The sequence below is a fragment of the Heterodontus francisci genome, chromosome 24 (genome assembly GCF_036365525.1).
Source record: "Heterodontus francisci isolate sHetFra1 chromosome 24, sHetFra1.hap1, whole genome shotgun sequence".
In the NCBI taxonomy this organism is placed as follows: domain Eukaryota; kingdom Metazoa; phylum Chordata; class Chondrichthyes; order Heterodontiformes; family Heterodontidae; genus Heterodontus; species Heterodontus francisci.
The window spans coordinates 40,101,863-40,115,049 of record NC_090394.1 but is presented as its reverse complement, the minus strand read 5'-3'; the positions used below and the strand labels follow the sequence as shown (position 1 = coordinate 40,115,049).

The 13,187-nt window shown below is 42.3% G+C and overlaps 1 protein-coding gene across 2 annotated transcripts in view; it reads right to left on the bottom strand.

Annotated features, from left to right (window-relative positions):
- LOC137383326 (protein kinase C beta type) overlaps positions 1-13,187 on the bottom strand; it is a 296,759-nt gene that overhangs the window by 64,250 nt on the left and 219,322 nt on the right. For both annotated transcript variants that reach the window (XM_068056010.1, XM_068056009.1), the window contains exon 10: positions 12,805-12,978. In XM_068056010.1, coding sequence (XP_067912111.1) covers positions 12,805-12,978 — 174 coding nt within the window. The remainder of the gene's footprint in view (positions 1-12,804; positions 12,979-13,187) is intronic.

Genomic DNA, 13,187 nt, shown 5'->3' with positions numbered 1-13,187 from the left:
CCAAGTCCACTTATTTCCACCTCTGTAATATCACTACTCCACCCCTGCCTCAGCTCATCTGCTACTGAAACCCGCATTCATGTCTTTGTTACCTCTAGACTTGACTATTCCTAAGTGCTCCAGGCTGGAGTCTCCCACATTCTACCCTCAGTAAACTTGAGAACATCCAAAACTCTGCTGCCTGTGTCTTTACTGACACCGTCCCATTCACCCATCACCCCTGTGCTCGCTGATTGCTTAACTGGGAACCGATGCCTCAATTTTAAAATGCTAATCCATGTTTTCAAGTCCCTTCATGGCCACGCCTCTTCCTATTTCTCTAATCTCCTCCAGCCCCACAATCCTCCGAGATATCTGCACTCCTCTAATTCTCACCTCTTGCATCCCTGATTTTAATTGCTCCTACATTGGTGGTCATGGCTTTAGCTGATGAGTTCCTAAGCTCTGGAATTCCCTTCTTAAATCTCTCTGTCTCACTTTCCTCCTTTAAGATGCTCCTTAAAAACCTACCTCTCTGACCAAGTCTTTTGTCATCTGTCCTCATATCACCTTCTGTGGCTCGGTATCAAATTTTGCATTATTATGCTCCTGTGAAGTGCCTTGGGCCATGTCAAAATCAAGATATAAATACAAATTGTGTTGTTACCAAAATATAATACCTCACACTTATGTGCTGACAGTTACTTGCCAATTATATGCCCATTCTGCAAGTTTATTAATATCTTCTTGTGATTTGTTGTAGTTCTCCTCAGTATTGACTACCCACCCCGCCCCCCCCCCCCCCCCCCCAGCAACTTGGAGTCATCTGGAAATTTAGAAATTGTGTTTCTGACTCCAAAGTCTAAATCATTAATATAATGATATAGTGGTCTTGATGGGCTGAATTGCCTCCTTCTGTGCTGTAAATGACTCTATTACTCTAAATTGTGAACAACAGTAGTTCTAGCACTGATCTTTGTGAGACTGCACTTTCTACCTTCAGTCGCTCTGAATAGCTACCCTTTACCCCTACTCTCTTTCTGTCTTTAAGCTAGCCAGATATCTATTCCATTACTTGTCCCCTGACTCCGTATGCTCTGATCTTACTCATTGGTCTATGTGGTACCTTAGCAAAGGCCTTTTTGGAAATCTAGATAAATTACATTTATAACATTACCCCTGTTTACTCTCTCTGTTACCTCTTCAGAGAATTCAGTGACGTAGATCAAGCAAAACATTTTCCTTTTGAAATCCATGCTGACTATTTTTATATTCTACTTGGTTTCTAGATGTTTTTCTAAGGTGAAGACACTTCTATAATTCATGGAGTCACTTTCAATATTTCTTATCACACCTAATCATTGGCACTGAATGTTGTACAGGGGTAAAATCTTAGAAAAAGAGAGGGACCTGGGAAAGGAGAGTGAGAGACAGACATGGAGAAATAAAGACAGGGAGACATAGGGAAGAAAGGCATAGAGGATGAGCAAGAAAGACCCATCCATGGCTCCCTCAGAAAGTTATTAGAAGTTATAGTATTAGATTGAAAGAAGAAGAGGCTTACATTGTTGCAAAAAATATTAGCAAATCAGAGGATCGGGAGTGTTTTAGAAACCAGCAAAGGGCCACCAAAAAGTTGATAACTGGAAAAAGTGGAATATGAGAATAAACTAGCCAGTTATTTAAAAACAGATTGTAAGAGCTTTTATAGGCATATAAAAAGGGACAGTAGCTAAAGTAAACTTGGTACCTCAGAAGCAGAGACAGGAGAAATTAATAAAGAAGATTTACTAGGCTGATTCCTGGGGTGGCAGGATTGACGCATGAGGAGAGATTGGGTCGACTAGGCCTATATTCACTAGAGTTTAGAAGAATGAGAGGGGATCTCATAGAAACCTATAAAATTCTAACAGGACTAGACAGGCTAGATGCAGGAAGGATGTTCCCGATGGCTGGGGAGTCCAGAACCAGGGGACACAGTCTCAGGGTATGGGGTACGCCATTTAGAACCGTGCTGAGGAGAAATTGCTTCACTCAGAGGGTGGTGAACCTGTGGAATTCTCTACCACAGAAGGCAGTGGAGGCCAGATCATTAAATATATTCAAGAAGCAGACAGACATATTTTTAATACCAAAGGGATCAAGGGATATGGGGAGAAAGCGGGAACAGGGTACTGAATTAGACAATCAGCCATGATCTTTTTTGAATGGCGGAGCAGGCCTGAAGGGCCGAGTGGCCTACTCCTGCTCCTATTTTCTATGTTTCTATCATGGAGAATGAGGAAATGGCAGAGACATTGAACAAATTCCTTGGATTCGGTCCCATCAAATTGGAAGTTGACAAATGTTACAGCACTTCTCAAGAAAGGAGGGACAGAGAAAACAGTGAACTAACTGGCCAGTTAGCCTAACATTAGTCATTGGGAAAATGCTGGAATCTATTATTAAGGAAGTCTTAAAGCACTTAGAAAGCAAAGTATGATTAGAATAAGTCAACATGGTTTTACTAAAGGGAAATCCTGTTGGACAAATTTATTAGAGTTTTACTGAGGATGTAACTAGTAGGATAGATAAAGGGGAACCAGTAGATGTAGTATACCTGGATTTCCAAAAGGCATTCGATAAGGTGCCACACAAAAGGTTCACGGGCAAGATCAGGGCTCATAAGGTTGGGGGGCAATATATTAGCATTGATAGAGGATTGGTTAATGGACAGGCAGCAAAGAGTGAACATAAACAGGGCATTTTCAAATTGGTAGGCAGTGAAAAATGGAGTGCCGCCAGGATCAGTGCTGGGGCCTCAGCTATTTACAATTTATATCAATGACATAGATGAAGAGACAGAGTAGTGTATCTAAGTTTGCTGATGATACAAAGTTAGGTGGGAAGGTAAGCTGTGGGGAGGACAGAGAGAGGCTGAAAAGAGATATAGACAGATTATGTGAGTTGGCAACTAGATGACAGATGGAATATAATATAGGGAAGTGTGAAGTTATTCACTTTAGTCATAATAGAAAAGCATAAATTTTTTTAAAAAGATGTGTAACTTGTAAGAGATCTGGGTGTGCTTGTACAAGGAACACAGAAAGTTAACATGCAGTTACAGCAAGCAATTAGGAAGGCAAATGGCATGTTGGCCTTTATTGCAAGGGGATTGGAGTACAGAAATAAAGAAGTCTTGCTACATTTGTACAGGGTTTTGGTGATACCACATCTGGAATACTGTGTGCAGTTTTAGTCTCCATATTTAAGAAAGGATATACTTGCATTGGAGGCGGTGCAGCAAAGGTTCCCATCCCTGGAATGAGGAGGTTGTCTATGATGAGAGGCTGAGTAAATTGGGCCTGTATTCTCTGGAGTTTAGAACAATGAGAGGTGATCTCATTGAAACATACAAGATTATGAAGGGGCTGGATAGGATAGACGTTGAGAAATTGTTTCCGCTGGTCGGGGAATCTAAAATATGGGAGCACAGTCTTAGGATAAGGATCATTTAGGACTGAGATGAGGAGAAATTACTTCACTGAAAGGATTGTGAATCTTTGGAATTCTCTACTCCAGATGTTTGTGGATCCTCCATCGTTGAATACATTTAAGGCTGGGATAGACAGATCTGGTCTCAGGGAATCAAGGGATATGAGGAGTGGGCAGGAAATTGGAATGGAAGCCCAAGTTCAGCCATGATTGAACTGAATGGACCATATGGTCTACTCCTGCTCCTATTTCTTGTGTTCTTGCATTTTTGCGTGATAGGGACACTGTTGCAGAGAGGCAAACGGAGAGAGGAAACAAACAAAAGAGATCTAGAGAGACAAAGAGGCATGGATGAAAGAGACAGACACATGGGATTAGAGGGAAAGAGATGGAAGGAGAGACACAGATAAGTAGCCAGAGAGACAGGGAGAGAAACAGGAAGGTAAATAGAAGGGAAAGAGATACAGAGATATCTGCATTGTGTAGACCATGAGATGGAGGGGCAGTTAAAATGGGGCGAGGAACTTACCCACTGGCGTCCTGCACCCATCTGGCTGACTGCAATTTGAAATTCTAGGTAGCAAAGGCATTCGTTTGAAACTAGCAGGCCCCACAAGGATACATTTCAGAATCACAGAATGGTTACAGCACAGAAAGAGGCCATTCAGCCCATCATGCCTGTGCTAGCTCTCTGCAAGAGCAACTACCTAGTCCCATTCCCCTACCTGTTCCCCATAGCCCTGCAAATATTTCCTCTTCAGATAATTATCTAGTTCTCTTTTGAAAGCAACAATTGAATCTGCCTTCACCACACTCTCAGACAGAGCATTCCTAATCACTCGTTGTGTAGAAACATTTTTCCTCAAGTCACTGTTGCTTCTTTTGCCAATCACATTAAGTCGGTGTCCTCAGGTTTTTGATCCATCTGCCAATGGGAACAGTTTCTCCCTTCTACTCTGTCCAGACCACTCATGATTTCGAACACTTCTATCAAATCTCTTAATCTTCTCTTCCCCAAAGAGAACCAGCCCCAGCTTCTCCAATTTATCCACATAACTGAAGTTCCTCATCTCTGGAACCATTCTCATGAATCTTATTTGCACCCTCTCTAATGCCTTCACATCTTTCCTAAATTTTGGTGTCCAGGACTGGATACAATAATCCAGTTGAGGCTGAACCAATGTTTTATACAGGTTTATCGTAACTTCCTTGCTTTTGTACTCCGCCTCTATTCATAAAGCCCAGGATCCCGTATGATTAATTAACCACTTTCTCACCTGCCCTGTCACCTTCAATCATTTGTGCACATATGTACACATACATACGACAGGCTGAATGGCCTCTATCTGTGCCATAATATTTTTCTATGGTTCTATATACCCCCAGGTCACTCTGCTCCTGCACCCGCTTTAGAGTTGTACCCTTTATTTTATATTGCTTTTCCTCATTCTTCCTCCCAAAATGAATCACTTCACACTTCTCTGCATTAAATTTCATCTGCCGCTTGACCACCCATACCACCAGCGTGTCTATGTCCTTTTGAAGTTTATCACTATCCTCCTCACAGTTCACAATACTTTCTAGTTTTGTGTCATCTGCAAATTTTGAAATTGTGCCCTGTACACCCAAGTCTAGGTCATTAATAAATAATAAGAAAAGCAGGGATCCTAACACTGACCCTTCGGGAACTCCACCTTTACCTTCCTTCAATCCGAAAAACAACCATTCACCACTGCTCCCTGTTTCCTGTCATTCAGCCAATTTTGCATCCATGCTGTGACTGCCCCTTTTATTCCATGGGCTCAATTTTGCCGACAAGCCTGGTATGTGCCACTTAATCAAATGCCTCTTGGGAGTTCACGTATACCACATCAACCACATTACCCTCATCAACCTTTTTAGTTATCATCAAGATACTCAAGCAAGTTAGCTAAACCCAATTTGGCCTTAAGAAATCCATGCTGGCTTTCCTTAATAAATGCACATTTGTCCAAGTGATTTAATTTTGTCCCAAATTATCGTTTCTAAAAGCTTTCCCACCACCAAGGTTAAACTGACTGGTCTGTATTTGCTGGGCTTATCCTTACATCTATTTTTGAACAAGGATATAACATTTGCAATTCTCCAGTCCTCTGGCACCACCCCTGTATCCAAGGAGGATTGGAGGATTATGGCTAGTGCCTCTGCAATTTCCAACTTTACTTCCCTCAGTATCCTTGGATGCATCTGATCCGGTCCTGGTGACATACCAACTTTAAGTACAGCCACCCTATCCAATATCTCCTCTTTATCAATTTTTAGCCCATCCAGTGTCTCAGCTACTTCTTCTATTACTATGACTTTGGCAGCATCTTCTTCCTTGGTAAAGACAGATGCAAAGTACTCATTTAGTACCTCAGCCCCCCTGCCTCCATATGTTAGGTCCCTAATCAGCTCCACTTCTCCTTTTACCCCCCTTTAACTATTTATTTGTTTGTAAAAGACTTTTGTATTCCCTTTCATATTAACTGACAGTCCCTTATCATACTGTCTCTTTGCTTCTCTCATTTATTTTTTCACATCCCTTCTGAACTTTCTATATGCAGCTTGGTTCTCAATCGTATTATCCACCTGGCATATGTCATATGTACCTTCTTCTGCTTCATCTTACTCTCCATCTCTTTTGTCATCCAGGGAGCTCAGGACTTGTTTTCCCTAACTTTCCCCCCTGTGGAAATGTACCTTGACTTTACCTGAACTATCTCCTCTTCAAAGGCAGCCCATTGTTCTGTTAAAGTTTTGCCTGCCAATCTTTGATTTCAATTTACCTGGGCCAGATCCATTCTTGCCCCATTGATGTTGGCCCTGCCCCAATTAATTATCTTTACTCTGGATTGCTCCTTGTTCCGTTCCATAGTCAACCTAAATCTTATGATACGATGGTCACTGTCCCCTTTATGTTTCCCTACTGACACTTGATCCACCTCATTCCCCAGAACCAGATCCAGCAATGCCTCCTTCCTTGCTGTACTGGAAACATACTGATGTAGAAAATTCTCCTGAACACACTCTTGAAACTTTTACCCCTCTCTGTCCTTTACACCATTACTATACCAGTCCATATTAGGATAATTAAAGACCCCCATTCTAACTACTTTATAATTCTTGCACCGCTCTGTAATTTCCTTGCAAATTTGTTCCTCTATATCTTTCCCACTAGTTGGTGGCCTATAGAATACACCCAGCAATGTAATGGTACCTCTATTATTTCTTAGGTCTAACCAAATAGATTCAGTCCTTGACCCCTCTAGGACATCCTCTCTCTCCAGCACTGTAATGTTCCTCTTTAATCAATGCTGCTATGCCTCCTCCTTTCTTTCCTTTCTTATCTTTCCTGAACACCTTGTATCCAGGAATATGTCATACCCAGTCTTGCCCTTTTTTGATCCAGGTCTCCATTATTGCCACAACAGCATATTTTCACTTGGCTATCTGCACCTGCAGCTCACCAATCTTATTTACCACATTCCGTGCATTCACATATTTGCACAGTAAACCTGATTTAGACCTTATTTTATCCTTACTCTGACCCCATCTAATCCTATTTTAGTGCTATCTGTCTCTCCCAAATCTCTGTGCACCAGGGTTTTCCTCTCCAATATTTTCTCCTGGTACCCAGACCCTTGCCAAGTTAGTTTAAATCCTAAATAAAAACAAAATACTGCAGATGCTGGAAATCTGAAATAAAAAGGTCACAGACGTGAAATGTTAACTCTGCTTCTCTCTCCACATATGCTGCCAGACATGCTATGTATTTCCAGCACTTTCTGCTTTTAGTTTAAACCCTCTTCACTTAGCACTAGCCGTAAGAACATTGGTCCCTGCTCTGATCAGTTGTAACGCATCTAGCCTGTACAGGTCCCATCTCCTCCAGAACCAGTCCCAATGTCCCAGGAATCTAAAACCCTCCTCCTGCACCATCTCTCGAGCCACGCATTCATCTGCTTTATCCTCCTATTTCTATACTCACTTGCTCGTGGTACTGGGAGTAATCCAGAGATTACTACCTTTGAGGTCCTGCTTGCTAGTTTCTCTCCTAGCTCCCTAAACCCTACCTGCAGGACCTCATCCCTCTTTCTACTTATGTCATTGGTACTGATATAGACCACGACAGCTGGTTGTTTTCCCTCCCCCCTCAGAGTGCTCTGCAGTCACTTAATGACATCCTTGTCTCTGGCACCAGGGAGGCAACATACCATCCTGGATTCATGTTTTCGGCCACAGAAATGCCTGTCTGTTCCCCTAACTATTGAATCCCCTATCACTATTGATTTTCCATTCTTCCTCCTGCCCTCCCCACTCCCTGTACAGCTGAGCCAGCCGTGGTGAACTAGGCTCTGGCTGCTCACCCCGAGGAAATATCACTCTCACCAATATTCAGAACTGAACGCCGGTTGGAGAGTGCGATGCACTCTGGGGGCCTGTACTACCTGTCTGGTCCTTCTTGAAAGCCTGGCGGTCACCCATTCCCTCTCTGCCTACTGACCCTTAAGCTGACCACATCTATAAATGTGCTATCCACAAAACGCTCATTCTCGCGCCACAGTGAGACCAGCTTCCCTGCCCGGGGTTTCTCTCCAATGATCCCGGTCAGAAACCCCCACCCTGTCCTCACCTCAGTGCTGCAAGCCAAACCCACTGTTCCGAACAGCTGCCTCCTGTCATCTGATCTTCACAGCTGGACAGATGCTTCCTACCAATACCGACTTGCTGCATAAAAAAATTCTCAAGTTGCCTCTGGTTCTTTTGTCAATTACCTTAAATCTGTGTCCCTTGGTTATTTCTTGGTTTCTTTGTGGGTCAGGAAGAGCAGGGTTGGACAAAAGACCAGAGACAAACTTTTTCTGGAGAATATACATATAAAGAGTACACTTGACCAAAGACCAAAGTAAATCTAAAATTGCCCTTATTTCCAGCTCTAAAACAAGGCTCGCAGGACCTGCTGTGTATTGAAATTCTGCAGTACTGTGTATCTGCCACCAGAGGTCTTCATGGTGAGCTCAACAGGTAACACAGACTTTCCCCTGGTGGCAAAAACCTGGTACTGCAGTGTTTAAATGTACTCAGTAGAACCCTGGATCTTGGGACTTGACAGATTTTTAAGTTGCCGTATCCTTTTCACAAAATAACAGAATAAAACAATAACACATACGTTTGATGGTCAGAGGCAGTTTGAACACAAACATTTTTTGAACATATGAATTAGGAGCAGAAATAGGCCACACGGCCCCTTGAGCCTGCTCCACCATTCAACAAGATCATGGCTGAACTGATGGTAACCTCAACTCCACATTCCCTCCTAGCCCCATTAACCTTTCTCCCCCTTGCTTACCAAGAATTTATCTACCTCTGCCTTAAAAATATTTAAAGACTCTACTTCCTCCGCCTTCCAAAGACTCACGACCCTCAGAGAAAAGATTTCTCCTCAACTCTGTCTTAAATGGGTGACCCCTTATTTTTAAATAGTTTTGAATAGTTCTAGATTCTCCCACAAGAGGAAACATCCTTTCCACATCCATCCTGTCAAGACCCCTCAGGATCTTACATGTTTCAATCAAGTCGCATCTTACTCTTCTAAACTCCAGCGGATACAAGCCTAGCCTGTCCAACCTTTCTTTGTAAGACAGCACACCCATTCCAGGTATTAGTCTAGTAAACCTTCACTGAACTGCTTCCAATGCATTTACATCCTTCCTTAAATGAGACCAATACTGTACACAGTACTCCAGATGTGGTCTCAACAATGCCCTGTATAACTGTAGCATAAGCTCCCTACTTTTGTATTCAATTCCCCTCATAATAAACGATAACATTCTATTAACTTTCCTAATAACTTGCTGAACCTGCATACTAACTTTTTGTGATTCATGCACTAGGACATACGAATCCCTCTGCATCTCAGACCATTTAGATAATATGCTTCTTTTTTATTCTTCCATGCCAAAATGGGCAATTTCACATTTCCCCACATATACACCATTTGCCAGGTTTTTGCCCACTCACTTAACCTTTCTATATCCCTTTGTAGCCTCCTTATGTCCTCTTCACAACTTACTTTCTTACCTATCTTTGTGTCATCAGCAAATTTAGCAACCATACCTTCAGTCCCTTCATCCAAACCATTTATATAAATTGTAAAAAGTTGAGGTCCCAGCACTGATCCCTGTGGTACACCACTCATTACATCTTGGCAACCAGAGAATTTCCTTCTCTCCCTTCAAGGAAGTTATGAATTTTACTTATGGGGGATTTCAACAACTGTTTACTCGTTGATCTGTAACTAATACCAGTAAAGCTTTAATTTATACTTCATGTCCAGTTATCTTGCAGTTCTGTTTTCCTCTTTTCTCCCCTCCTCTTACTGAGGTACTGTTCTTCCATGTTAGCAGGATATTCAATCATGGGAGGTACAGTTGAGACCAATCCTGTCCTTGCCTAAAGCGCACACATTTCACTAAATATCAAATCAGAAGGAACAGAAGGAGATATAGGTTGAGTGAGTGGACAAAAACTTGGCAGATGGAGTTTAATGTAGGAAAGTGTGAGGTCATGCACTTTGGTAGGAAGAATCAAAAGGCAGACTATTATTTAGATGGACAGAGAATTCAAAAAAGTGCAGCATAGAGAGATCTGGGTGTTTTTGTACATGAAACACAAAAAGTACTCATGCAGGTGCAGCAAGTAATTAAGAAGGCAAATGGAGTTTTGGCCTTCATTGCTAGGAGGTTGGAGTTTAAAAATAGGGAATTCTTGTTACAACTGTACAGGGGGTTGGTGAGGCCGCACCTGGAATACTGTGTACAGTTTTGGTCCCCATATTTAAGAAAGGATATACCGGCATTGGAGGTAGTTCAAAAGAGATTCACTAGGCTGATTCCTGGGATGAAAGGGTTGACTTATCAATAACGGCTAAACAGGTTAGACCTTTATTCATTAGAGTTTAGAAGAATAAGGGGTGATCTTATTGAAATGTACAAGATTCTGAGGGGGCTTGACAGGGTAGATGTTGAGAAGATGCTTCCACTAGCGGGGGAATCTCGAACTAGGGGACATAGTTACGGAATAAGGGGACACTCATTTAAAACTGAGGTGTGAAGGAATTTCTTCTCTCAAAGGGTAGTGAATGTCTGAAATTCTCTACCCCAAAGAGTTGTGGAGGCTAGATCACTGAAAGTGTTTAAAGAGGAGGTAGATAGGTTTTTGAAATATTGAGGAGTTGAGGGCTATGAGGAGCTGGCACAAAAGAGGAGTTGAGGTCTGGGGCAGATCAACCATGATCTTATTGAATGGCGGGGCAGGCTTGAGAGGCCGAATGGCCTACTCCTGCTCCTATTTCTTATGTTCTTACGCAACCTTCTCATTTCACAAGAATACAGAGACCAAATACAGCACTTCCCTTGGCCCAGATCAGCTAACTTCTCACTGGTCAGGCATAGAACCCAGGGTCTTCTGATCTGTTTGACTTAACTAGGAATAGGTTTAACCCAACTAAGTGATGAGTACAGTCATCCCTGGAGTTTCAACTCTGATGTACAGAGTGGGGGAAATGGGATATATGATTTTCATAGACCCAACGTGCAGACCCTTAAATGTACAGAATGAGAGACAGCAGCATAGCATATCTTTGCTTCAAATGTTTTGTTATTATGTAGTTAAAATGATCATAATAATCAGATCTCACATTGTCTTAGTTTATTATACACATAAACCAATTAGGTGCAGACTGTGGATAAAATTGTCTCCATAATGACTGCATGACTCAGGATAATGCTGTTAATAACTGGTTTGAAATGTACTTTTTATACAAATCAGAATCTGTATTAAGAGGCTTTATATAAAGCATTGGGTACACTGAATTGTTCTGGTGAGACTCACAGGCCCATTGAAACATGTCGCAACAGGTCAAGGATCAAGGAAGATGGATTGGTTAAATACCCAGGCTGTAGCCACTGGAGAGTGGAATTTGTTCAAGGTCATTTTTAAGCTGATTTAAGTGGATTAATTTGATGCTGGTTAGAAGCAGCTCTGATGTAAATGAGTTGTCGTGTTTCCATTTAATGAAGTGCATGTGTGTGTAATGTTAGCAATAACTAATGACAACAATTAAGTGACTCACTGCCACTGATGCTATCGTAACTGAGCCTCTGAAATCAATTGTAAACTCACATTTTACCAGCGTCTGTTTTATATCAGTTTGGATTTTTAGAGAGTGTTGAGTTATCTCATTCTCAGAAGCACCTTACTGGGCCCTGCTTGCCCCACTTGGCTGTAAGGAGCCATGTGATGATTCACACATCTCTTGTACCACTAGCTGTCAGCCTCAAAATGACTGATGCCAATAAACATTGAACACATTTATAGGACATTCCCCAGCTAGTTTGTGACTTGGCACTGCTTCCCATAATGGTACCAGTTCATTACACCTCAAATTCCTTTCTCCTTTAATGTTGACATTTTAGCTGATGTAACTGAGGATGTGATGTGCACAACATTGATAACAGAAATTAAAAGCGAGTAACTTTCCCTCCCTCATCTCAACCATTGGAGGAGATAAAAATCAGCAAAGAAACAAGGAATGTGGGGGCAGGAGACTATATTACAAAGGGAAGGGAATGATAAGCAATTTCCTGTATGAAAGCAATGTCACCATATGGAAGAGTAACAGCCAGCAATCACCTGCAACCTGAACCCTGACATCTGTGTGCAGAACGGAGCAGGGGACAGGAATGAGGTCAGTACCATGTACAAACTCTGAAGAGTTTGAAGTATCCACGCACATTTACAGTTTGTTCACAAGGCTCTGTGAAACGTTTTGCGGTTCATGACATGTCCAGGCTGGGGCAAGGGGAAACGACTCCTACCTTCCCATGTGGAGAAATTTGGCCTTTATTGGCACCATCCCCAGGATGTGTGGCAGTCTTGAAGAACAGCTTGTAAGTTTGCCCCTGCAGTGTTGGGAATCCAAGCAATGTTCCCCCTAAGAAGTGAATGCATGCGGCCGCACCACAATCTGGTACGCATAGTGCATTGAAATAAGCAGGCCACTCACAACTTTGTCAGTTTGTCTGGAGACGTTTCCAGCATAATGTAAGTCATGACTTTTAAAATGTAAACTGCCGATGGACAAAAAGGTAGAGAAGTTTGTAGCCTGTCCAGTACAAAGAAAATTTAGATTGAACATTGGATCCAAGACACTACGGTTCATTCCCAAGGGGTCAAAATCTTCACCCACATGATGGAGGCAGAAGTTATATTTTCAACTTAATGAAAGTATTAATGGCAGGGATGTTTCCCGCTGCCTCCCAAACTTACCATTGTCTGGAAGCAGGAGTGGAGTTGGGTCAGGAATTGGGGCTTTCCGGGAGCAGCCAGCACTCTCTTCTCCACCATGGTGCACTCCACATCATCATCTTGGATCACCACATCCTTCTTCAGGATCTTGATGGCATACAGCTCATCAGTGCCCTTCCTTTCAGCTAGCATCACCTGTGAGGCACACAAGAGAACACACATATACACCCTGAGTCCATGCTGGACACTGCTGGCTAATATCATTTATGTTTAATGTTGCCAATTCTCTTCCTCCCTTTTCCTTACCCTAGACCTACAGGTACCAGCTCACTGTCTGGTACTTACCCACTGGCCATGGTTCATTGAGAGGCTAAGCACTGGGTGTCTTCAGCATTGGAGGATAT